Genomic DNA, 24,417 nt, shown 5'->3' on the forward strand with positions numbered 1-24,417 from the left:
TACGCGGGTTTATGGCCTAAGGGGGCATAAAAAAAAAAAAAAACGAGAGCCAAGTCTAAGCAAATGGGGACTTGCGTTTCGCCTTGTTTTCCTCGCTTATAGGCATCTCCCCCGTATGCTTATTTGCATTTGGGATTGGAATTGGTTGCTTGGTCGAGGCAGGAGCTTAGGTCCAGGCATCGATTTGGAGCTTAGAGCGCGGCACCCAAGCTCCAAAAGGAGGCGGGAGAGAGCTGTTTCATCATTAAAGTTGCGCCGGCAATGCTGTGGCACGTTTTTGCTTAGATATTTGGCCATTGATTTCCTTGATTTCATCGCCTCCTCACTCAATATGCATTACAGGGATTCGGTTTTTCCTATTTTCCTAGTTTTTCTGGGATTTCTATTTTTTTTTTTTTGTGGAATGCGTAGTAGTTCGCAAGGATAAACTGTCAGCTTTCTGAATGGTGGTGGTGGTGGGATTCCTTTGGCCAACCCCATAACATTATTGATAAATTAAATTCCTTGCGAAAACTTAAACGGCAATAAATCCAAATGACACTTTCTGCCACAAGCTAGCCTAGGCAGGCAGCCTCCGCAGGATTTCTGCTATTTCAGGATCACAAGGGTGTCGAGAGGTCCGAGGTCCATGGAAGATGGAAGATGGCATGCCAGTAGGAAAAATCCATCAGAGGTCACACGAGTGACACTTGTTTGTTCACTTTCCCTTCATATTTATAACTGCCCAAATGGGGTATATGGGTTGGGTGTAATTAAGGGATAATTTAAAGGGTTTTCATTGGATTTAAAACTACTTTAAATGGCTTATTTAATTTAAATTAAGTTGCTGAATACTCAGCTATGGTATTTAAAATAAATAAGCTGATTTAAGGTGTATCTTGGGAAGTTTATAAGTTTGTTTTCACTTTCACTTAAAGATTTTACAGGATATTCAATAAGTTCTAAGCAAACTTACAATCCTTGAAGATTGCTGAGATTGCAAAAGGTTTCGTCGCGTATATGAGAGAGTCGATTGCCAGCCAGATATCTGAAATCAAACAAAACAGATTGATGTATTTATAGGTGTAGGTATTTTCTGATTTTTTTCCCCCCTTTTATACTACAATTTTCGCTCTACATATTCCCTCTATATTTTTCCATTTTCCCTCCTCTATTCTGTAGGTTTTCCCACTCATTTTCTACTCACAAATGTCTGAGGCGTGGAAAATGAAAAGTGTTGGCGGCAATATCATCGATTTGATTGCGATCCAAGGACAATGTGTACAGGCTGAGCAAGGTCCTGGGAAACATTTCAGAATTCAGACTCGTTATCCGATTCTCATTGAGATATCTTCAAGAAACAAATTATATTAATACCAATAATTATATTTATATATAAAACCCCGACTTACAAGAATTCCAAGCTGGTAAGTTCCGCAAACACTGCCGCTTCGAAGCTGTCAATGCGATTGCCTCGCAGGTCCCTTTAAAAATATATATTTAATAGAAATAAATATTTTTATAAATAAATTTAGTTTCTTGTGGCACTCACAGCTCCTCCAGATGCTGTAGATTGTGGAAATCACTGCGATTCAAGCTCTGCAGGCGGTTGCGTGCCAAAATTCTACGAAAAACAGATGGAAAAATCTCATTTTAATGCAACGAAAAAGTTGGCAACAAAAGCCGCCATCAGAGAGAAGTCGTCGTCGCATATATCTCGATTTTAATTAGCCATTAAGCGCCAGTAACACACGACCCAGGAGGCCAGGAGACCTTCAGTACCCACAGTATATCCTCAGTACCTAGTATCTCTCCCCCCACAATTGTCCAAAGTTTTCATTCCAACGCCAAGTGCAGCTGTGCCTCCGAATCCGGACCATGGACTAAGGACTACGGACTCCGGTCTCCGGACACCGGACTACAGAGCATCCTCCGCCGTGGTGCCGCAAAAAGTGTAACTGAGTTGTTTATGTGTTTTTGTGTGTCGGCAGTTTTGTCTATTTTAGCAAGGACTCTGCCGGTGGGGTATGATGAATGCATAAAGCCTTTGGCACTGTAAGCCCTACTTAAAGATAAGCTTATAATCAAGAAAGTAAAAGAATTAAATCATTAAAACTTAGGATAACTTATTAAGAGTGGATTTAATTCTGAATATATTAAATATTTAACTTAGTTCAGTTCAAAGATTTGAAGTTCCTTGAAATGCCCCTAAAAAGTATGCTACAAAATGATTAGCCTGACAAAAGACATTTCTTTTAATTAATTTTGAAAAGAAAATCAATTTTAAAACATATCCAGAGTTAAATGAATACTGCAAACATTAAATATTTAATTAATTTCAGTGATCACAATATTAAAATGCGCTCTAAAAATCGTAACAAACTTTTATACACATCTTTTAATTAAGTTTAGGTCTTGAATTCATATCTAGTTCTTATTTAAATTACTTTTATATAGAAAATCAATTTCCAGTGCATTATCCTTGTGATTTTTCCACTTGACAGGTGATATATAATTTTTCTAATATTTTGTTTTTATATATTTCTAACATTTGGTAAGCCTCTAAAGATAAAGAGCAACCCGTGATGAAACTCTCTCTCTCTTAACCTTGTTTTTCAGTCTCCTGCCAGCTGTCGTTTGTTGTTGCTGCTGTTTTTGGTTTATTTTGCGGGGGCGGTATGTGTCATAGGATGGGGGCGTGGCAGCTCCGGTGCGATTCAATGCACAAAACAAGCTGGGAAAACTTTTTTTTACCGTCTGTCTGCTAATATTTTCATGCTTCAAAGGCCGGAAAAGAATAAATAAAAATAAAAGTGTGGGAAAAATGTGGGGAAAATGCGGCACAAGAATGCCAGTCGATTGGGCAAAAGGTTCGCTTTCCTCTCTCTCTCGGTCAGCCGGCAACAATGGGTTAAGTTTATGGGCCACAAAAGGCTGACAGCAATGATTGCGATTAGCATCAGTTTCGTGTTTATGGGAATGTGTGTCTCTCATATACGGCTTATTGGCAATTACTGGATTTTTGTCATTTTTACCGGCCACCTCGGGCTGAATCTCTATTTTAATCGCAGCATAAACTCGGCTCTTGGAATTATGCAATACCTCTCTGCGGTACAGTTGTGCCTTAATTTAAACCCAAACATGTTCGAGCTTAAACTCTGTTTAATTTGATTTATGCTTAATTAGCATTCGAGTGGCACAAATCGGCAATTGTTCCGCCATTTATGACTGTATTTATTAGCATAAATTGAGGGCAAAAAAACACAATTGGCTAAAATAAATTACTAAGGCACTAAGTCAAGGGCTAAATCGATGCTCTAAACAAGCGGAAGTACAGTAAGTTCCGGTAAAATCGGTATATATCGGAATATAAATTTGTTTAATATGTTTCTTCACATATTCCTATTCTCTATTTGAATGGGAACCGGAAATCGATCGTAAAGAACATGGCGGACACCGGAAGTGTCGTATATCGTATGAGAGAGAGAGTGCTACTTACAGAATCCTCAATTGATTGCCTTCGGGAAAGAACTGCTCCGGCAGATGCGGCAATTTATTATCGTCCATATAACTGGAAGGACATTAAAAAAAAGGAGAGAAAAAAAAAACGTTATTAAAGAATCAACTGCAGCGAGGAGCGAGTCGAAAACTGTTAAGTGCACATAAATAATGCGACTTAATTATGAGTTATTGTTGGGAGGGAGAAGGGGTACAGGATACGGGATACTCACAGGGTCCTCAGTGGGTTGTCCGCCAGGCGATCGAAGGCATGCGAGGCAATCTCACGGATTCCGCAAAACTTCAGCACTCTGCAAAGTGAATTTTTTGTGAGTGAATTAAATAAATAAATGCGAGATTCAATTGTAAACTTCACACAATGGGGGCAAGGACAAAGTTTTCAACTTTTCCTGCGGGGGTACGAGTTATGGCCATATTAATGCCATAATGCTTTGTTTTCACCATTGTCTATTGTTTTGGCCCAAAAAAACAAAAAAAGACAAAGAGAGAAAGAAAGTTTTGGCCTTATTTGTCTAAGCAAATAAGGGGCCAACAGCATATTACGACTTGCAGTGCCACTTCTCAGTTATCATTTGAGTTGGAATTTATAATTGAAATCTGCAACAAATAAACAAATTGCAAACATGTTTCATGTTCATGTAATTTAAAACGAACAGTATAGATTGAAATGTAAAATCAATTGGTACTTGATTAGACCAGCATTATTCGGAAGTATTCTAGAATCTCGCCATACAACTCCTTCTCGGTACCCAAAAATCGGCAATCAACACCGCATTGTAATTCGAGTTTCAGGAGCGGCTCTTTCCCTGGCACTGTGTACAGTACGCCAGTGGTTGATTCAAGCTCCAGGGCGTCCAGCAGGCTCATCACTTGCTCCTTGAGACTGGTGTACTTCTGCGGACGGTAGATGACTTCAAAGGCAGCCGCCTTCAGGGCTTGCGGGAAGTTCTTAAAGTAGTTGTGGCGCTTGGCGAGAGGCATGAACTTCGGCTTCTTGCGTGAGAAATGACCGTGCGTTGGAACGGCGATCATGGATAACATTGTAGTGGCTGCCTTGTGGCGCGCCTGCTCCTTGCTGTCCGCCCAGGCACGGCAGGACAGAGTGGCCACACAGCAGCGGGCCACATAGCCTTCACTACACTTCTTTACCTTGACGATGGGCAAAGGCATCTCGCGGTCCACACAATGATCGTGGAGCTCCGATATTGTATACACAGGCTCAGGGTCAATTTCACGATCAGAGTCAGAATCCATTTTCTTGAATTATTTTCTTTTTTAGGAATGAATATTTCGACTTTCCTCGCAAGGTTTTAATAACAACTGAACAAACTATATATACTTGACAGTAAAGGGGAACCTGACACAGAGCCTACTTAGGGTAAAAAATTGTTACGAAAAGCTTATGAATATTGTTTTCGCAATTATACCAACAACGTTTTGGTCTCAATTCTCAAAGTAAGTATGGGTCTAACAAATACTTTCGACTTTAAGCTGTTCTTTATAAGCTGGACTTTAAAAAATAAACCAGAAATTAACCTAACTAATATAAAACTAAAATATTCCCATCCTTTTAATTGATATTTTAATATGATGACTTTATTCGACTAATAAATGTTTGAGTTTTTTAAACTAACTAAGCCAAAAATTCATTAATTTAAATTCGGAAAGCTTTCCTATGTTAGTTTTTATAATGTTAATAAATCTGCATACTCAATTTAATATTTAAAAAAATTCAAATTTTCATATATTTTTTTTTCAAATTTAACGATGTAACTCCTCATAAAATTTTGAAAAAATTTTAAAATTTTGAAAAAATTTTAAAATTTTTATTTTCTGCCAGAGAAGGCTAGATCGATTCGGCTGTCGATTCTGATCAAGAATATATATGATTTATAGGGTCGGAAATGACTCCTTCACTTAGTAACAAGAGTCTACCTAAAAGATAATTCTATAATTTGTTCCTAATCATAAGACCTAAAGATTTTAATTTAGTAACCTAACAAGTCAAATATATTTCTTATTTCCCTATACCAACTCAATTAATAAAGCTAACTGCCAGCCATTAGTAAAACCACAAAAAATAAACCGAATTTGTCTACCATTTGGCGGCACCTAATGGGGCAATAAATTTATGCTTACTTTTATTTAATTCTTTTTGCATTTAGTATTTATGTCCGAAAGAAGCGGGATAAACCTGTGTGGAAATGTCACCTATTTATAGCAAGTTTCAAATTTCCCAGAAAGGCAATAAAAACAAGACAAAAAAAATAAATAAATAAAGGAAAAGCGAATCCCTGCCTGCAGGGATGCTTCTGTTGTGTCGTTAAAATATTCATTTCCGCGAAATCTGGCCCACGAATTCGAGGCAAGATAAATGTGTGCAATTGAATGACTTGTTGGGAATATCCTTGGGAGAATGAACGTGGTATGAAGCCACCGAAATGGCTCCTTTATCCTTGCCTTCTGTTTCTTGGCGACAATTTTCACGGATGTGTAACTTGAGGTATTTTACAAAACTTTCGATTTAAATTTGAGACCAGGAATACATAGTAACAATTTTAGAAACTAAAGGAAACCACGCAGAACACCGAAAGAAAGAAGAGCTTTAGCTTGGTTGAATTTCAATTAAACTATATAGAAGCTTCATAAGAAGTTTCATGAGAAATTTAATAAAAACTAATAAAAAAGTGGTAGTCTGCAACAAGCAGAGAAAAGAGAATCCGTTCCTTTAAGAACCGAATGAAATTCCAAGCTCTTAAAAGGGAGAACTCCTGATTTAAATTCCTGTTAAGTCTGTACGATTTCATACATTTTCTCCCCGTGTATAGGCAATATAATTCACCTAAATTTATACCTAGTTCGTGCGTGAGCTTAAAACAACAAGGACCTGCTTCGAGGACTGTTCATGTCCAGCCCGAATGCCTGTATTTAGAACGGCCAGAATGTCCTTTGGCATAGTGACACATAAACTGCAACACGACGACGATGCCGAGGGCTGCATATGTTAAGGGAACTTCTGGTGGGTATGTCCTGGTGTCCTGCTGTCCCATCTTGGGGCTTATCCTTCCTGCCTGTCTAGGCTTGTATGTAATTTGTATGTACGCCCGCATGTGATGGTCACCAGTGATACTGACGCAACGACGACGACGACCACTTAAAGGCACCATTAAGGACACAGCATGGCGCTAATATTCACTGCGGTCCGGACTAAGGATCCCTTAAAAATTTGAACATCTCCGCCACATTTTCCTCCCCTTTTTTGCATTCAATTGCAACGCCAACGCAGTCAGAGTCATCCTGCTTGTATTTCAGTTTTAATTAAGACCCAGAAGGATGAAATGGTCGGCGATATTACACATCCCTTACTGCCTTACTTATGTACATATACCGGGGAAACACAACCACTACTATATGGTATATTCCATTTTAAGGGGCTTCCTTGGAATAATTTAAGCCTAAGAAAAGAGTAAGTGTGTGGCTTTACTTACAAGCTTTTAACGTTTGGCAGTCCCTCGAAGAAGGTTTCATTTATGATTTCAAAGTTGCTGCCGGTGAGATCGCTGTGGATTATAATTAATTTAATTAATTACACAATTCTTTAAAATAAATTAAATTAAAAATTCTAAGATTAAGCCGTAAATACATCAAAATAAAACAAGTAAAAATTCCAATTAGCTTAAGTCTAAAATGTACTTACAGTGTTGCCAGATCATTTTGCGGCAAACGAGCTGGCAGTTCGGTAAGCTGCTGGAAGCGGCAGAGAATCTGGTCGCCGCGACACGGACAACTGAAGTTCTCATTCTGCCATACTGAAAAATACATATGTATGTATGTATGTAAGAAAAGATAGGAAGTGAGGTTATGTGAAAGCTAAATTGGCTTGCCCATTTTTTCTTCCTATTTTCTTGTACTTACGACAATCACCCAACTTCTTGTCGTCGCCAGCACCAAAGATGTTCTTCCGGAACAGATGATCCCAGTACTTGGCGTCCACCTCGTTGTCGCAATTGAGTTCATCGGACTTGTCGTCGCAGTCCACTTTGCCATCGCAGTTGGCTCGCTGCGGCACACACTCGGCGGAGCTGTTGCAGTGGAAGTAGCCCTGCGGGCACTTGTCGTTCTCGTCGGGCACTAGGATCACTGAATCCACCAATCCCACGCTCACACCCAATGGAGAGATCACTTCGCGTGCGGCCGCATCCGCGTCTTGCTGTCTTTCAATTGGTATTTCTGCCGTTTCTACTGGCGTTACAACTGCAGTACGCGTTGTCTCTACGGTTGTCCTTGTCACTCCCACGGCGGGGGCGGTTCCGACGGCGACGACGAGCAAGATGGCGTGTATTGTAGGGATGGGCAGGCGGCAAGCTGTAATAAAGCCAATAGCGTCGCAGATTATCGAAAAGTTATCAAATTTAAATTGGACATATCTAAGAAATCAAAGAATTTCTCTAGTTTCTGGTTTTTGTATTTATAACGAACAGAATTGATATACAATCGATTTGGAAATTGATTAGACCAGCATTGTTGTGAAGTATTTTATGATGTCGACATATATATCCTTCTCGGGAGCGATAAACAAGCAATCAATCTTGCACTCCACTTCCAGTTTATATAGCTGTTCGTTTCCTGGTATTGTGGGAAATTCGCCGAAGGTCGATTGAAGCTCCAAGGCGGCCAGAATGCTCATTGCTTGCTCCTTGGTGCTGGTGTACTTTTGCGGACGGAGGATGACTTCAAAGGCAGCCACCTTGAGGGCTTGGGGAAAGTTCTTGAAGAAGTTGTGGCGATCGCGGAGATGGACGGTCTTCGGTTTCACGGGTGCGACTTGAGTGTCCTCCTGAATGGTGATCAATGCGAACATTTTCTTGACTGCCTTGTGGCAGGCCTCCTCAATGTTCTCAGACCCGCCACAGCAAGTCAGTTTCGCCACGGAACATTCGGCGATAAAAATGTCGTCGTTCTTCCTTACCGTCATGGTGGGCAAGGGCAGCTCACGGTCCACACAATGGTCATATAGCTTCTTTAGGGCCTGCTCCTTGAAATCCATTTTCTTGGGTGTGTTAGGAATGATTTTTCCGACTTTTCTCGCAGTGATTTGACAGATTACGCGTGACTACGCACAGAGCCTACTTATGGTAAGGATATGGCTAAAAAAAGATTATCGCCATATTCTACTGATTTGGCCAAAACAAATGAGAGAGGTTTGGCCTCATTGGCCTAGGGCAAATAAGTATGCAACAAAAAGTTGGAGCTTGCAGTGCCAGTTATCGGAAAGTTATCATATAAATAAGTATGCAACAAAAAGTTGAAACTTGCAGTGCCAGTTATCGAAAAGCTATCACATTTGAATTTCAAATTTAAATCTGTGATAAATAAACAGAAAATTTCTCTTTCTTCATGTTCATGTAATTTAAAACGAACAGTATAGATTGAAATTGGAACTTGATCAGACCAGCATTATTCGGAAGTATTCTAGAATCTCGCCATACAACTCCTTCTCGGTACCCAAAAATCGGCAATCAACACCGCATTGTAATTCGAGTTTCAGGAGCGGCTCTTTCCCTGGCACTGTGTACAGTACGCCAGTGGTTGATTCAAGCTCCAGGGCGTCCAGCAGGCTCATCACTTGCTCCTTGAGACTGGTGTACTTCTGCGGACGGTAGATGACTTCAAAGGCAGCCGCCTTCAGGGCTTGCGGGAAGTTCTTAAAGTAGTTGTGGCGCTTGGCGAGAGGCATGAACTTCGGCTTCTTGCGTGAGAAATGACCGTGCGTTGGAACGGCGATCATGGATAACATTGTAGTGGCTGCCTTGTGGCGCGCCTGCTCCTTGCTGTCCGCCCAGGCACGGCAGGACAGAGTGGCCACACAGCAGCGGGCCACATAACCTTCACTACACTTCTTTACCTTGACGATGGGCAAAGGCATCTCGCGGTCCACACAATGATCGTGGAGCTCCGATATTGTATACACAGGCTCAGGGTCAATTTCACGATCAGAGTCAGAATCCATTTTCTTGAATTATTTTCTTTTTTAGGAATGAATATTTCGACTTTCCTCGCAAGGTTTTAATAAAAACTGTGAGAGATGTATGCCAAGCAGGAAATATAAAGTCTTACTTAACAGACTACACCTGACAGGAAAGGGGAACTTGGCACAGAGCCTACTTAAAGTTTAAAGAAAAAGGAGTTAGGAAAAATAGTTTTCAAATATTTGAAAAGTAACGGAAAACAGCGGAAGCTTTACTGAACCAGGAAGTAATCTCAATTTAAGAATTTGTACATATTTCGACAGAAAGAGAAGGAAACCCAACATCTGGTCTTGTGCTACATAAATTTTCGTTGGCCAAAATATTTGTTTAACCAATTAAATGGTTTAATTAGCAGTCTGATTAGGCTGCGGCGGGGCCAACAATGGGATACGAAAAGATGGGGTTTCCAGGCCCGTTCATTGATGCTTCACTTAATAGGGCAGCAGGCTGATATTGTAGGAATAAATACCATATAGTAGCAGCACTTCTCCTCCTCCCCCACCTCTGTTGCATTTATCATTTTTAACGATTTCATTTAATGCGACGCCATTTCCATGCGCCCCCATATGTTAATGCATTCGCCAATCGTTTGGGGACCCATATTCAATATCGATATACCAAGTATATACTTATATATTTATATTACAAATATGTGTAAAATGTGTGTGCCATCAAATTGTTTTCAATAAAAATTATGCACAGTACATTTGGGGCACCAATGGTCCGTGAAATCCCGCGACTGCACCCCATTATCCTTCTCAATGCTCCCCTTCCCAGTTCGATAAGGCATCAAAATCATCAGCATGACTCGATGACTTTCTGATGGACACCAGAGATAGGCAGAAGGAAAAAAAACTCATAATTATATTGGCGAAAATGGGAAAGGTAAACAAATGGGAATGAAATTAAATAGAACCACGGGCAAGGTCGGATTTTAATAAGGAATGAACGCACTGAAGTTTTTGATTTTGTGGTACAAAAAAAAAAACGATTTAAAGTCGATTAATGTCGATAATTTAGGTCCATATTGGAGAGGTAAATAAAAGCGAATAAAATGTAGTCCTATATAGGATAATATTGGGGAATGGAACGAACAGGGTTAAGAAAAATGTCCCCCCTTTGGTTTTATAGATAATTAACAATATTTTTAAATGAATAATTTAAAAATAAAAGTAATTAAGGAATAGCTTTAAAAACTTAGTGTATTTATTATTTATATTATTATGGCTAATTGTATCAATTTTTTTCTGGATTTCCCTATTAATTAAGTTTATTTTCAAGTGAAAGTAAGGACTCAAAAACCCAATCTCTAGGAAACCTCTGTGTAATGAGATCCTGAACAGAAATCAAAAAGGGAAAAAGGGAAACAGGCACAGAACCAAAGGAGATACACAACACAAACCCAACCTCCAATGACGACAGGATTTTCCATAATTTGCTTAAAAAACATATTTCGATGAGAATCGAATGGAAAATTCCATTTCTGGCCGAAAACATATGGTTGCAGGAGCAGGAGCAGGAACTGGAGCAGGAGACCCCAGCAAGGATTGCATTGCAGGTCATAACTCAGACAGCGGAGAGGAGAACGGATTGCAATTACAAATGCGAGATGATGACAACACCGACGTCGAAGGAGGAAAGGACAATGGCAATGCGAATGGGGATAGCTATGAGGATGTAGACGTAGTCGTAGGATGACTCCATAAAAGTGTAATTAAGCGCGGCATTCGAGGCGCGGATCCAAAGGCAAGGACGTGGACTGGGGACTGTGGATGGGGATGGGGACAGGGACAGGGACAGGGACAAGGACATGGAGCATTTGACACGTGTTGCTAATGTGCCTGAAAAGGGGCAAAGTCAAGGGTTAAAGGCAGCTGCGAGTCCCAAGGAATAGCAACAGGATCTCATCTCATCTCATCACATCACCCATCACCCGACACCCATCCTGCATCCTGTCTACACAATCCCCTCTAAGCCCGCCTCCATCATCGGCGGCATCAACGTTTTGTCAACACATTTGCGGCGAATTGAAATGTTTGATGAGTGCGGCTCAGGCACCCGGCTACTGCCATTTGATTGATGAGCCAGATCCCAGCCAGATCCTGGCCAACCGGGGCATTCCCCTTAACTTGGCAATGGCCTCTGCCCTTCGTCCTTCGTCCTTGCTTTGCTTTCTTTTTCATTTCAAGTTGCTCCTGCTCCTTCATTCTGACTGGCACCTAACGCACGGGGGCCATTCTTCGAGAGAAGCGAAACTTTTACAACTTTGTTGCTCATAAATTCCCATTGAGCCACTCAAATGGATGCCTCTCCTTGGAGCTGCTCCTGCTTCTTACTAATATCCCAATAAATGTATTTACACTGAGACAAAACGGGAGACAAATAAATAAATAAATAAATAAGAGTTATTGGTAAATCCAAAACCTCTTCAAAATATAAACAACCTAAGCCCTAAAAACCTAAACTTCGCTTTAAGAATATATCGAAGGAAAAAATATGGAATATATCCATATTTACCAACGTTTAAATATTTATTATTAAGATTGGAAAATACCCATAAAATATTAAGCATGTTTATTAATTTATAAGTATTGATTTGCTTACAAAATCATTGATTCTTTTGCAGCTTTATTTTTAAGTTGAAACATAAGATAGTTTTAAGCACATTTTCTGTTAGCTTTCTACTGATTTCAATAAGTAATTTATTTTGTAAGCTTATGTAAGTATTTCTTTAAAATTTCTTCAGGACAATTTAAAAAAATTCCAAATTAAATTTTCAAGTATCATTTGATAACTTCTTAATAATATTTTCAAAAGAAAATACAACTGGGATGCCTTGTCTGCTTGGAATTCAGAAAATGTAAAAAAATAAAGGCAATCTTTAAATAGGAATTTACCACCGCAGACAATTAACAGAATTTACAGTGACAGAAAAAAAGGGCAATCAAAATCAAGATGATTTAAGGCCGCTTTATGTAAATAAATCATTGAATATAAAGGCTATTTTTAAGGCAACTCAACCAAGAAGTTGTATGCCTTTTATGTTTGTGTTCAAAGAAACACATTTTAAAATTACAGAAATAATATTTAAATATTTATTTCAGACAGTGTACACACAGAGTGTTGGAGAAAGACATTATCGAACCCCTCCCCAAATTATCTTGGATTTGTTTATATAGTCTGACCCTTACCTGGCCGCCACCTCCTGCTCACCTGTCTTGGGCGTTGAATCGACCGAAAATAGCCGCAAGAGGTGAAAGTTCGCACTGTTCTTGTTTCTTATTCTTATTTTTTTGTTGTTCCTCTTCTTTTTTTTGGGAGGGGCAGCAATTAAAACAAACGAAAACTTAATAGGAAAACTCACGAAAATAGAAGTCAATTGCGGCCAAAGTAAACAATATATAGTGTGTGTGTGTGCAGACCGATATCTGCTGTCAGTTAATCGACATATGTCCGTCGATGTCGATCAATATCTATTAGATTTGCGGATGAATCAGATTCTTTTGAATTATCTACAATACAATTATATTAAGTGGCTTCAAGGAGAGGAGATTTAACAATAAATTGTGGCTAAGACTTGGAAATATTTGCAAAATGATTTTTAATTAATAAGCATTGAAAACCCCTTAAAATTTGTCACTGGAAAATTTATCAATTGAATATAAAAAAATGTATTAAATTAAATACGAATTTTAAAGCCTAATTTTAGTCGGAAGCTTCAAACTTAGCGAAGGAATCATTTCCGACCCCATAAATCATATATATTCTTGATCAGCATCAACAGCCGAGTTGATCTAGCCATCTTTGAGAGAGAACATTTTTTTTCAAATTTTTTTTAAAATTTTATAAGGGGTTACATCGTTAAAATTCTTAAAAATTCATAAAAAAAATGAATTTTTTTACATTTTATATAGAGTATGCAGATTTATTAAACTAAGAAAAACTAACATATGAACGCTTTTCGAATTAAAATTAATGCTTTTTTGGCTGAGTTATGAGTTTTTTAAACTTTAATTATTCATATAAAATAATCGATTTTTAAAAATGTAAATATTTTAAGCTGATGACGATGATGACTGATTTCTGATTCGATCCTATAATCTGTAAGTGTATATAAACTTCATCTTTTCTTTCTTCTCTTTAAAATCAAATTAATACTTTTTTTGAGAGCTCAATATACTCAAAAAAATAATCAAATAATCTCCAATTAGGGGTTAGCTGTGGCTTACTTAGTTTAATAATTATATTACTTAATACTTAGTTATAAAATAATTGTCTTATAATTATTTTACCTAGAAATAAGGTAGATTTTTTACTAAATCTCTTAGCTAAATATGTATGTATATCCATTACGACATGCACTAAAAACAGCTGAGAAATTCCATAAGCTTTATTCACTCCCCCAAGATATCTGTTCATCTATATCTACATATATAATTCTTCGATTTTCGACTGTTTAGATTCAAACCGAGAAACCGAGAATGGAATTTTTATACTCAACGAAAAATTGGAAATGGAAATGGAAAACAAAAACAGAGCAGCAGAAAACCCAGAAAAGTTTTTGGCTAACAACAAAGTTGTAAACAAGAGAAGAGAATCTTCTCCCCCTCCCCAAAGAAAAAATTAAAGAATTATAAAACAAACGTGAATGATAAACAGAAAATTCGTGCCTCAAGTGCCCATCCTCGCCTATATCTATATATTATATATAGATCGGTCAATCGCTCTATATATATATATTTAGAACACTTTGCAAATCTCTGACGGAGTTTTATTTTTAAGCAAGGCAAGTGGCCAGTCCGTTTGGGTTAAGTGTTTAACCCATTTCCGCATTTAATTACTGCCAGGAAATTAATCATTTCATCGGTTCTGGTTTCTGGTTTTTTCTTTCTAATTTTTCTCCTACTTTTTTTTGGGGCCTAGAAATCCCCATTTTAATGATAAGGAATGTCAATATAGTTTGGTTGGTGCTGACAGGCGGGGGGTCCCGGGGATACAAATGAAAATAAATGCCATGCGAAATGGTTAATGCTTTTTTTCTGATGGGCCAAAGGTCATGTGACACACACACATCCAAGCAGGGGAAGTCCCGGCAAAATTAAGCGCTTTTCTAGGCTGGTTTTAGTGCAGAGAAAGAAATTTAAAGATGAATAAAAAGTATTTGGTAAGGAAAATTGTAGAAAAATTGTTAATAAATTATAGATAAAATATGATTAAAAAAGGTAGTGGTTTAATTATATTTTTTAGAGATTTTTCCAACGGGAAATTGGTATCAATATTTTATATAATTATTTACAGTAAAAAACACATAAAAATATAACCAGGAAGAAGCTATAGACTTGCTTATAAATTTATTTCATTAGAATATAAGTTCAAATAATTTATTTTGAGTGCCTTCAAAAAAATTTATTTAATTTCTTTATAGAAAAATAATATCATTAAGGATTATATAGACTGCTAATTAGTAATAACTCATTCTCTGTGTGCACTGTAGGCCATATTGCCTTTATTTGCCCTTTTTTATGTTGGCCTTCTCTCTGTTAGGCTTCAATCAGGGAATTACGCTGTCCATTTTTCATTTTTCCACTTGGCAGGGTCAGAGGTCACATCACTCACACACAGCATATGTAAATACCGATGTTTTATCCTGTTTTCCTATTTGTTCTGTCCTATCCCGTCCTGCCCTGTCCTGTCCTGTCCTGTCCCTTTTTTTCCGCTTATCCTTAGATTAAAGTCACAGAAAAAAGACGCATAATATTAATTAGATGTGGCACCATTCCCCCTGAGATAAGGTCCTGGGACTGAGGACTACTTTAAGCCGAATCACAGATAAAAGGTCAGTTAAATGGAAAACCTTCTAATTTATATGATTATAGGACAAAAAAATACAGGAAAAAAGTTACCAAAAGTTGCAAGTATTTGGTGCGAAAAGTTTTCAAGCTCTCAAAGGAACTTGCCTGAATTTGCGACCTTCATTGATTCTTTCTCATTGATATTTACTTTTTTAGGAAATTAAATTGTTAGTGCAACTTTTTAGTTGAAAGTTGGTCAAAGGGAATTTATCTAGTTGAAATTATTCTTGAAAAGAATAATAGGGGAGTCTCTAGAATTTATAATTCCATGCCAAATTTAAAAGTAAATAATATGTATTAAATGAAAACCGTAAGAAAACTCCCTGTAAATACAGCTCTCAATTTTTCTTCAAGGACTCCTAATGGCTTAACACTTCATTAGCGAGCTGACAGTCTCTCCTGATCCCTTGGGGATTTTGGCAGGAAACGGAATCATTCGCACTTCAATCATATATTACAGGCAAAGAGATGGAACAGGGGGTCTCCACCACTCCGGCAATTACTTTTCTTTTGGGGATTCCAATGCTCCTCCTCCAATCACTCAGGGTTTTTGGAGATGCTCCTTTTAAAGGTCACACACCAACGGACTTCCGGGTGGCGAGTGTGTGTAATGCTCTCGCCCCTGGGCCAATGGGGCATAACCTTTATGACGGGCACTGTCATTGCTGCCACGGACAATTCAATTATGCGACGCCTTTTCAAAGAAATAAAGCCACAAAATTATATAGATTACATTTGATCAACCTAAAAGCTCGCCGAAAAATACGAAACGAGAAGCTGGACGGACCCACAGCTCCGTCCGTCACTTGATACGTATAGCTGCTCCGGGGGGCAGCATCGATTAGCGTCCGCCGGATAATGACATGGTTACGGATATGGATACGGATACGGCTATGGTGATATGGCAATGCCGATACGGATATGGGACAGACAACAACAGATGCTGTGATGGGGTGAGTTTTGAATGCACTTGAAAATATATTATTTAAGCTTTACATTTATTTATTTCGATAATTTAAGTTTTAAATTTAAGGCCCGATGGTTTGAAATACTAGCAACTAAGATGATTAATAAGAAAATCAAAATTCCTTATAGATTTCATAGTATTATAGGATCAAAAATATATCGATATTTATCGTTATTTTTATATGACAATTTTTGTCATCAAATTAAAATTTAAAAATATCATAACTTGGCTAAAAATGCCTTAATTTCAATTCGGAAAGCTGTTCTGTGCTAGTTTTTATTAGGTTAATAAATCTGCATACTCCATTTAAAATGTAAAAATTTAAAATTTTTGTCCATTTTTTTTTTAATTTTTACGATGTAACCCCTTATAAAATTTTCAAAATTTTGAAAAAATTAAATTTTTGTATGACATGGCTAGATCGATTCGCCTGTTGATGCTGATCAAGAATATATATGATTTATAGGGTCGGAAATGACTCCTTCACTTAGTTTTAAGCTTCTGACTAAAATTGAAATATTGAAATTCTGACCAAGAAAAGTATAGAATTTATTTAAATGCGACCTTGAACTATGGTTGTTTTAAGATATATATAATATTTTCCTATAGAAACTTTAGTTTATATTAAAATACTCAACCAGCAGGCAATTTTCTAGTGTTTGGGAAATGGCTATGGGACATGTATAAAGGGGAATCCCCCGCTTTGGCACCCACATGTGCGGACCCTGTAATCGTAGAACCTCCTACCTCCATAAATAACGATTGCTTGCCGTATTCAAATTACCTAAAAACAGGCTGTGAACGGGAAAGGGGGAAGATATTGGGGTTATAGAGTATATGGGATTACTCGGAGCTTGGACCAGATCTCGTCCATATTTTCGGGTTGAACGTGGCCGCCAGCGACAAGTTCTTAAGTGGGGGGAAAAATCGGCATGAGAACCGGCTTCCACTTACGCGATTTTCCATTCCGGAAATGGGTGGAAATGGGGGCGGCGGAAAATACACCTCGCCTGAGTTACAATTTGTTTTTTCCGCTTTTACAAAGCCGAAGTTGACTCTGTTTTAACATCAGGGATTAAGTTCTAGTTGAAGGAGTTGAAGTAGAGCTTAAAAATATTGATAAACCTTATTTTAAATATTTATCCTGCTCGAAATAAATTGTTACAGGAGTCTAAAAATATTTCTTGTAGAGAATAACATTTCTTAAAGCCTTGGGAATTATTTTATTCTATTTTTAAAGATGCATAAAACTTAAGACAAACTTAAGCTTATAGTAATTATAACAAAAAGCAGCTTTGCTTGACTAGATTTCCCAGCACAAAGACAGTGCGGAGAGGAACACTTTAATTGAATTTCAAAGGAGGAATAAAAAGGGAGAAAATCTCCGTCACATAATTGACACATTCCGCTTATCTCTGGAGGACCACACTTATTCACTCCACCCCCCTGGATTTTTCGCATGAATTAAAAGGTGTGGTCAGATCCTTGGGATCCTGGTTAATCCCCAACTCCGCTCATAAACTCTGGTAGCCATGGTGCTATGTACACTCAAAGGAATTGGGAATCTCTAGCCCAAAAAAATAAATATATATATATTTATATGTATTATAAATCGGTTCTACTGTTGATGTTGATCAAGAATATATATGGATTATAGGGTCGGAAATAACTGCTTCACTAAGTTTTAAGCTTCTGACTGAAACTATATTTCCCTGGAGGGGTATAAGTACACCGGTGCGTATACGCAATTTTTCGGACTATGAATGTTAGAAATAAATTGTAGCTTCAGCAGAGCTAAGCTTATATACCCTTGTAGTTTACAAAAGAATTATAGGATTGGATTGGAAATCGATCATAACTAGGCTTAAAATATTGTCATGTTTTTTTAATATTTATCAGTATTTTTTACGACAATTTCGTCAATAAATCAAAGTTTAAAAAACTCATAACTAAGCTAAAAATGCATTAATTTCAATTCGGAAAACGTTCTTAAGTTAGTTTTTATTGGGATATTAAATCTGCATACTCCATTTAAAATATAAACAAAATTAAAATTTTTGTCAATTTTTTAAAAATTTTTAATGATGTAACCCCTTATAAAATTTTGAAAAAATCGACAAATTTTTTTTTCTTCCAGAGATGGCTAAAAAGATTCCCCTGTTGATACTGATCAAGAATATATATGGATTATAGGGTCGGAAATGCCTCCTTCACGTCGTTTTAAGCTTCTGACTGACTCTGCAGGGGTATAAGTACACCAGTGCGTATACGTAATTTTTCAGCAGAGCTAAGCTTATATACCCTTGTAGTTTGCAAAAGAATTATAGGATCGAATTGTAAATCAATTATATTTAAGCTTAAAATATTGTCATTCTTATAATCAATATTTATCAGTATTTTTTACGACAATTCTGTCGAGAAATCAAAGTTTAAAAAACCCATAAGTAATAATATAGTACCCTTGCAAGGATATGAAAATCAACACAAAATGTATTGCAAATTATTAATAATCAATCGAAAGTCCCTCCATATATAGATATGTTATATATGTGTAGAATTGTTTCCCCCAGTGTATCCTGTGGCAGGACTTTGGTTAAGCCACCAGAGTGAGAGACCGAGGGAAGTTACAACTAATAACACAACTTTCGGGCTACATCAAGCGGTTGTCAGGTCAGGTCAGCGCCCATTTCGAGAGTTTTCCCGGCTGGCCGCAAGGACATCACCTCATTTACCCGGCAGAGAGGGATTTGCAATTCATTCGAGCTCATAAATCTAAACGGCACCACGCACTTACACTTAATGACATTTTATTACAAACAAATTTAACGGCAGTGGCCAGAATCCCTTCCTATGAAATGCCCAGTCATTTTGGCGCCGCCACTGTCAATTTGATAAACATAAATTAATATGCAAATTGCAAATGGGGAAATTTTAATTGAAAATCGAGTTTTTTTTTTGGGGGGGGGGTTACCAAAATTTTGTACTAAAAATATATGTACAAAATATAAAAATATACCGCAGAGGCTTGGCCTCATTTTTGGGAACTGCCAAATAGTATTCACGTCAATTTTTCTGGCACTTTTGATTGGATTTTGTTTCTGTGATTTTAATGCATAAAATAAATACTTTTTAAAGCCTATTCCTATTTTTCACAACAGAAATATTTGTTTATTTCTTTTTAAATATTTCTGAGCTTGGTAACTCCTTTCAAACTTTAATTTTAGAGTAGTTAAATTTAAAATAAGACATCCTAAACCACCTTTAACCAAACTTTAGTATATTTATTTAAGTTCGAAGGACCTTTTCCGCAAGTCACATACTTTGCTAAATAAAAAGCAAAACAGAAAACTTGTGCCCTCTCTTTGAACTTTTGCAAAGCCTTCTCATTTGTTGTCATTACTTGTTGCCTGATTTCCATGGCTATAACTTTTTCAACTTCATTGGGAATGTCCTGGATTTATTTAAACATAAAATAAGTAAATAAGATTATTTACTGCAAAGAAGTTTATAAGGATTTTCTGATTTGCCTTAAATACTCTCTTGCTGCTTGTTTTATTTATAAATAATTATTTAAAGTAGCTTTTTCTCGCCTTACTTGTAAATATTATTCAAAGATCCTTTTTTGTTTGGTTTTTTAGCCAATTTCAGCTGGGATTTCTCAAAAATTCTCTGGTTAATCTCACCGAGACGAGGCCTGGCCAATGTCTTGAACAGATCTTTGACCGGTCAGGCTTTTGTTATTTCAATTCGGCAAACAAACATTTGCGAATAAAGTAGATAAAAATATATATATATAGGAATATAAACTGGTGAATATCTGGCATATATCTACTCTATCTGGACACAACACCAACGAAAAAAAAATAAAGTGGAAAGACCCGGAAATTGTTTATTTTTAAGACACATACGCATGATCATCGCTTTTGACACTGGCAGCCAGGGAGTTCGCCTCCTCCTCCTCCTGTTGTTGTTTTTTGCTTCCGATTTTCCAATTTTCCCGTAATCGTATTTAATTTTAGCACAAGAAAACAACACTAAAAAAAACGTTGGGAAAATAAATTAACTTCGCCACACACACACACTTTGCAGGGGGTTCAACACACCGATCACAGATCGCGCCGATGGATATATGTACATATATGTTTTCTCGATTCTCGGTTCGATTTTTCATCCGCAGCGCCGCGCGTTCGCTGCCAACGATATCAAACAACTGAGCGGAAAAGTGGGCATGCCGAGTCAAGCGAGCTGCAACATGTGGCATGCCACCGCTTTTCCTGCCGCTTTTCCACCCAAAAACCCCCACGCAGCGCACTCATTCACCAAGCCGGCTCCGCAGCGAATTTATGAATGAAAAGCGCCGGGTGGCAAAAAGCTTTTCTGCCTGTCCATGAGTTTTCCACCAAGTTCAAGGTGAAAAGCCCTGGCGGGTGGAAAAGCTGCTGGGCGGTTACAAAGCATTTAAAGGTTTTCTTGGTGTAAGGATTTCAAATTTGCAAAAAAATGCAAACAATAGGCAAGAAAAATTTGGGAAAAATATTTCTAAATATTATTTAAGCTGAATATTACTTAAGTTGCACTATTAAATAGGACCTTTAAACATAATATGAAGCAAAAATAATAATAACAAAGCATAATAATTCAATATTACTTAAGTTGAATGGTACATTTGAATTAATAATTATAATGCTAATAATATAATAATATAAATGCTATTAATGTATGGCAATTTTTAAGAAAAGTAAAAGTTTAAAAATCTCATAACTAAGCCAAAAAAGCATCTATTTCAATTCGGAAAGCTGACCTATGTTAGTTTTTAGTAGGTTAATAAATCTGCATACTCAATTTAAAAATTAATAAAAATGAAATTGTTATCAATTTTTCAAAATTTAAAAAAAAAATTTTGAAAAAATTTCAAAAAAAATTTTTTTGCCTGGATAAAGCTAGAAAGATTCCCCGGTTGATGCTGATCACGAAAATATATGATTTATAGGGTCGGAAACGACTCCTTCACTTAGTTTTAAGCTTAAAACTAATATTAAAATACCCTTAAAAGGGTATTAAAAGAAAACCACAATTCATTTTTTGATAAATAACTTATTTAATATTAAAACATAATTTACAAATACAGGTAAAACATAAAGCGTGAGGTGAGGATAAAAAAAACAAAAAAAAAAATTGTAAAATGTGCCTAAGGTAAGTGTGTTCCCTCGGATCTTCCTAGTAGTGATGGTAATTATGACGCTGCTGCTGCTGCTGCTGCGCCACATGGGCCTGGGCAAAGATGTGCTCCAGCTCGGCATCGCTTAGCTGGTCAAAGATACCGCCCTGGCTGCCCACACCGGCGCTAGTGGAGCTCAATGGCGACGGCTGAGAGCCCACAGGTGGCAGGTAACCTGGCAAGGATACAAAGAAAACCATGGATTAAAGTTCTAAATCCTCTCAAGGATGGTTTCCCAAGTCTCACCTTCAGCTGGCGATCTGCCATAGGGTGGCAACAGCGTGATCGATGGACGATTGGGTGAAGCTGGCGAGGATTCGGCGGGTGGCTGATAGAAAACTGGCTTCCAGGGCTGCTGCTGGCTGGGTCTCTGGGTGGGCAATGGTACTGGCGGCAGTTCTGGCTCTGGCTGTGGCTCCGGCTGTGGCTGAGGTGACTGAGGGATCTGTGGGGAAGCTATGCCGGTGCCGGATTCTGGGAGCACGGGTTGGGATCCTGGCAGAGGAACAATTCCCCCAGGAAACTGCGCCTCTGGCTGGATGAAAGTCGGTGGCTGCTGGGTCAATGGTGGCTGTGGAGCAGCCGGAAAGAACTGATTGGTCGTCGGAGGATTGGGAAAGCTGGGCACCGAGGGTACTGAGGGAACAGCAGGCACTGCAGGCACGGCCGGTGCTGCTGGCTGTTGAGGGAACTGTGGAATCTGTGGGAAGCCTGGGAAGGGAAATTGTGGCAATCCGGGGAACTGGGGAATCTGAGGAATCTGGGGAATCTGTGGTATGGCTGGGATTTGAGGTATCTGAGGAACCTCTGGAGCCTCGGGAGCAGCTGGGATAGCCGGTTGGGCAGGCACTGGCTGGGCGGGTTGAGGGGGCTGGAAACTGAAGGTGGGAACTACCGGAAACTGGGGTATCGCTGGGACATCAACAGCTGGCGGGGCCGAGGGAATGCCAAAGGTTACGGAGGGTTGGATGGGCTGCACTGGCTGCACAGGGTGAACTCCAAAGGTTACCGTGGGCTGCACAGGCTGGACAGGTTGAACTGGAGTCACGGGTTGCAGTGGCTGAATGTGGGTTACCGGCTGAACGGGCTGCAGGGGCAGAGGCTGGATAGTGGGTATGGTGGGAATAGTTTGGACAGGTTGCACAGGCTGGACAGGCACAGCTGGAGCAGTGGGAGCAAACGCTTGGACATAGGTGGGCTGTAAGCAAAAAAATGTATATATAAACCAGGATTCTCATACAAAATCTAGAATAAATCTCAAGTTACTTACCTGCACGGCATGGACATGACCATGACCATGGACAGCAGGAGCATGGAAATGCAATGGCTTCACTGCCGTTTGGAACACCACCGGCTTTTGCAAATGCTGATGGGGATAATTGACACTGTACGAGGAAACCAAAGCATTGCCGGGACGCAGGACATACGAGGGTGGGGCCGCTGGAACACCACTCAAAGCGGTGGCCACACCACCAGGTATAACACTAGCCACTCCAGTGGGCAGGGCAGCTGGCAACGCACCAGGCAGGACACCAGACAGAGCAGGTGTAAGCCCAGCAGCAGGAAGGAGAGCTCCTCCCAATCCTGTAGCCTGAGCCAGGAGACCGGAGCCAGCCACTAGGGGACGCAGTCCATGTCCATGTCCATACTTGATGAAATGCCTCTGAGAGGGAGCGGCGGCCAGGAAGGCACTGCCTCCGGGCAACTGCAGGCTATAGCCATAATGGGCAGCATAAGTCCGTGCGGGCCAGTGGCCACCTGAAGCTGCTCCTCCATGCAGAATGCCACGCTTGTGCTTGCCCGTGGTGATCTCCGCCTCGGGCTCGGCTTCCGTCACGTGAATGGGGCTCTCCTCCTCCATGACTGTTTGTGGCGGTGCCTCCTCGGCTGTCGTTGTGGTGGGTGTAGTGCTCACTGGTGGCAGCGGTGAGGTGGATCTTCTCGAGTGACGCAGACGCAAGCCAGTGGCATCGGTTCCCTCACCAAAGACCAAGATTAAAGCCATAAAGACCAACAGGAGGCTTGGGCTTCGTGTGCCCGCAAAGAAATGCATCTTGGCTAGTATTTTTTTCTCAGTGTGAGGTGGAGGAGATGGAGGTGTTGGTGCCCGTAATCCGTGATTATGTCAACGCAGCGATCGACGCCAAGAAAATGAAATGAACTTCCTTGGTCGCTGTTGTATTTATAAAGCGGACATCGCCGCACAGTGGTGAGGCCGCCATTGCCGGACCCACTGTGCATACCAAGTGGCCATCATTGTGGTCTCTCTTGGTAGCAATGCACCTCAGATTGGCGAGGCAGTTGGTCAGTTTATGACTTTTACACTGCCATTTCACCTGCCCTATCATCCTATACCCAATACCTGTACCTAAACACGACACCTCATTATGCTAATGCCTCTTGACCAGGCACAGTGATTCAAAGAGCCCTAAAAATATATACTAACAAGCTAAAAGCTTGTTTTCTCTGAGAAATGTGCTCTAAAAAATCGAAAATATATCCCAAACCCTTATTTTTCAAACACTTTAAAGCATGTTCATAGCAAACATATCAAATGCTTCAATTATAAATATTGTCTCCTATTATTAAGTTCTCTGTTCCACTGTCTAGTGTACGGAATGGTAGCCACCTACGCATGCGCAGCACGTTTGCACGCACAAAACTTTTGCTTTCAATGGCCACCATGTTCCGCATATACTCGGTTTTGTGTTTCTCCTCGACTCTTTTCACTTTCAGTCGCCGGAGAGGGCCGAAGGTTTATGATTTGGCTGCAATTTAGATACGAATCAAAAGCGCTTAACTATGCCAGCGTTCCTTTTACGGCCTCGGTGGTTATAACCCAGGGAGGGCTTA

The 24,417-nt window shown here is 39.1% G+C and overlaps 2 protein-coding genes across 2 annotated transcripts in view; both read right to left on the bottom strand.

Moving 5' to 3' along the window:
• The window catches only part of Lgr4 (Leucine-rich repeat-containing G protein-coupled receptor 4), a 30,524-nt gene extending 9,925 nt beyond the window's left edge, over nucleotides 1-20,599 (bottom strand). The window contains exons 1-11 of the mRNA XM_020948017.2: nucleotides 20,450-20,599; nucleotides 20,255-20,380; nucleotides 7,414-7,863; nucleotides 7,196-7,307; nucleotides 6,987-7,058; nucleotides 3,711-3,788; nucleotides 3,479-3,550; nucleotides 1,532-1,603; nucleotides 1,392-1,463; nucleotides 1,187-1,330; nucleotides 956-1,027 (exon numbers count right to left, since the gene is read on the bottom strand). Coding sequence (XP_020803676.2) covers nucleotides 956-1,027; nucleotides 1,187-1,330; nucleotides 1,392-1,463; nucleotides 1,532-1,603; nucleotides 3,479-3,550; nucleotides 3,711-3,788; nucleotides 6,987-7,058; nucleotides 7,196-7,307; nucleotides 7,414-7,863; nucleotides 20,255-20,380; nucleotides 20,450-20,483 — 1,304 coding nt within the window. The 5' untranslated portion in view covers nucleotides 20,484-20,599. The remainder of the gene's footprint in view (nucleotides 1-955; nucleotides 1,028-1,186; nucleotides 1,331-1,391; nucleotides 1,464-1,531; nucleotides 1,604-3,478; nucleotides 3,551-3,710; nucleotides 3,789-6,986; nucleotides 7,059-7,195; nucleotides 7,308-7,413; nucleotides 7,864-20,254; nucleotides 20,381-20,449) is intronic.
• A 964-nt stretch (nucleotides 20,600-21,563) lies between these two features.
• On the bottom strand, nucleotides 21,564-23,801 carry LOC110180346 (uncharacterized). The gene is made up of 3 exons (XM_086835405.1): nucleotides 22,835-23,801; nucleotides 21,811-22,762; nucleotides 21,564-21,739 (listed from the first exon to the last, which is right to left on the bottom strand). The coding sequence occupies exons 1-3, from the start codon at nucleotides 23,615-23,617 to the stop codon at nucleotides 21,564-21,566; spliced, it is 1,911 nt and encodes a 636-aa protein (XP_086691531.1). The 5' UTR covers nucleotides 23,618-23,801.
• Between the last annotated feature and the right edge of the window lie 616 nt (nucleotides 23,802-24,417).

Source organism: Drosophila serrata, unplaced genomic scaffold (assembly GCF_035046125.1).
Source record: "Drosophila serrata isolate PLE 108 unplaced genomic scaffold, ASM3504612v1 contig_276, whole genome shotgun sequence".
NCBI classification, from domain to species: domain Eukaryota; kingdom Metazoa; phylum Arthropoda; class Insecta; order Diptera; family Drosophilidae; genus Drosophila; species Drosophila serrata.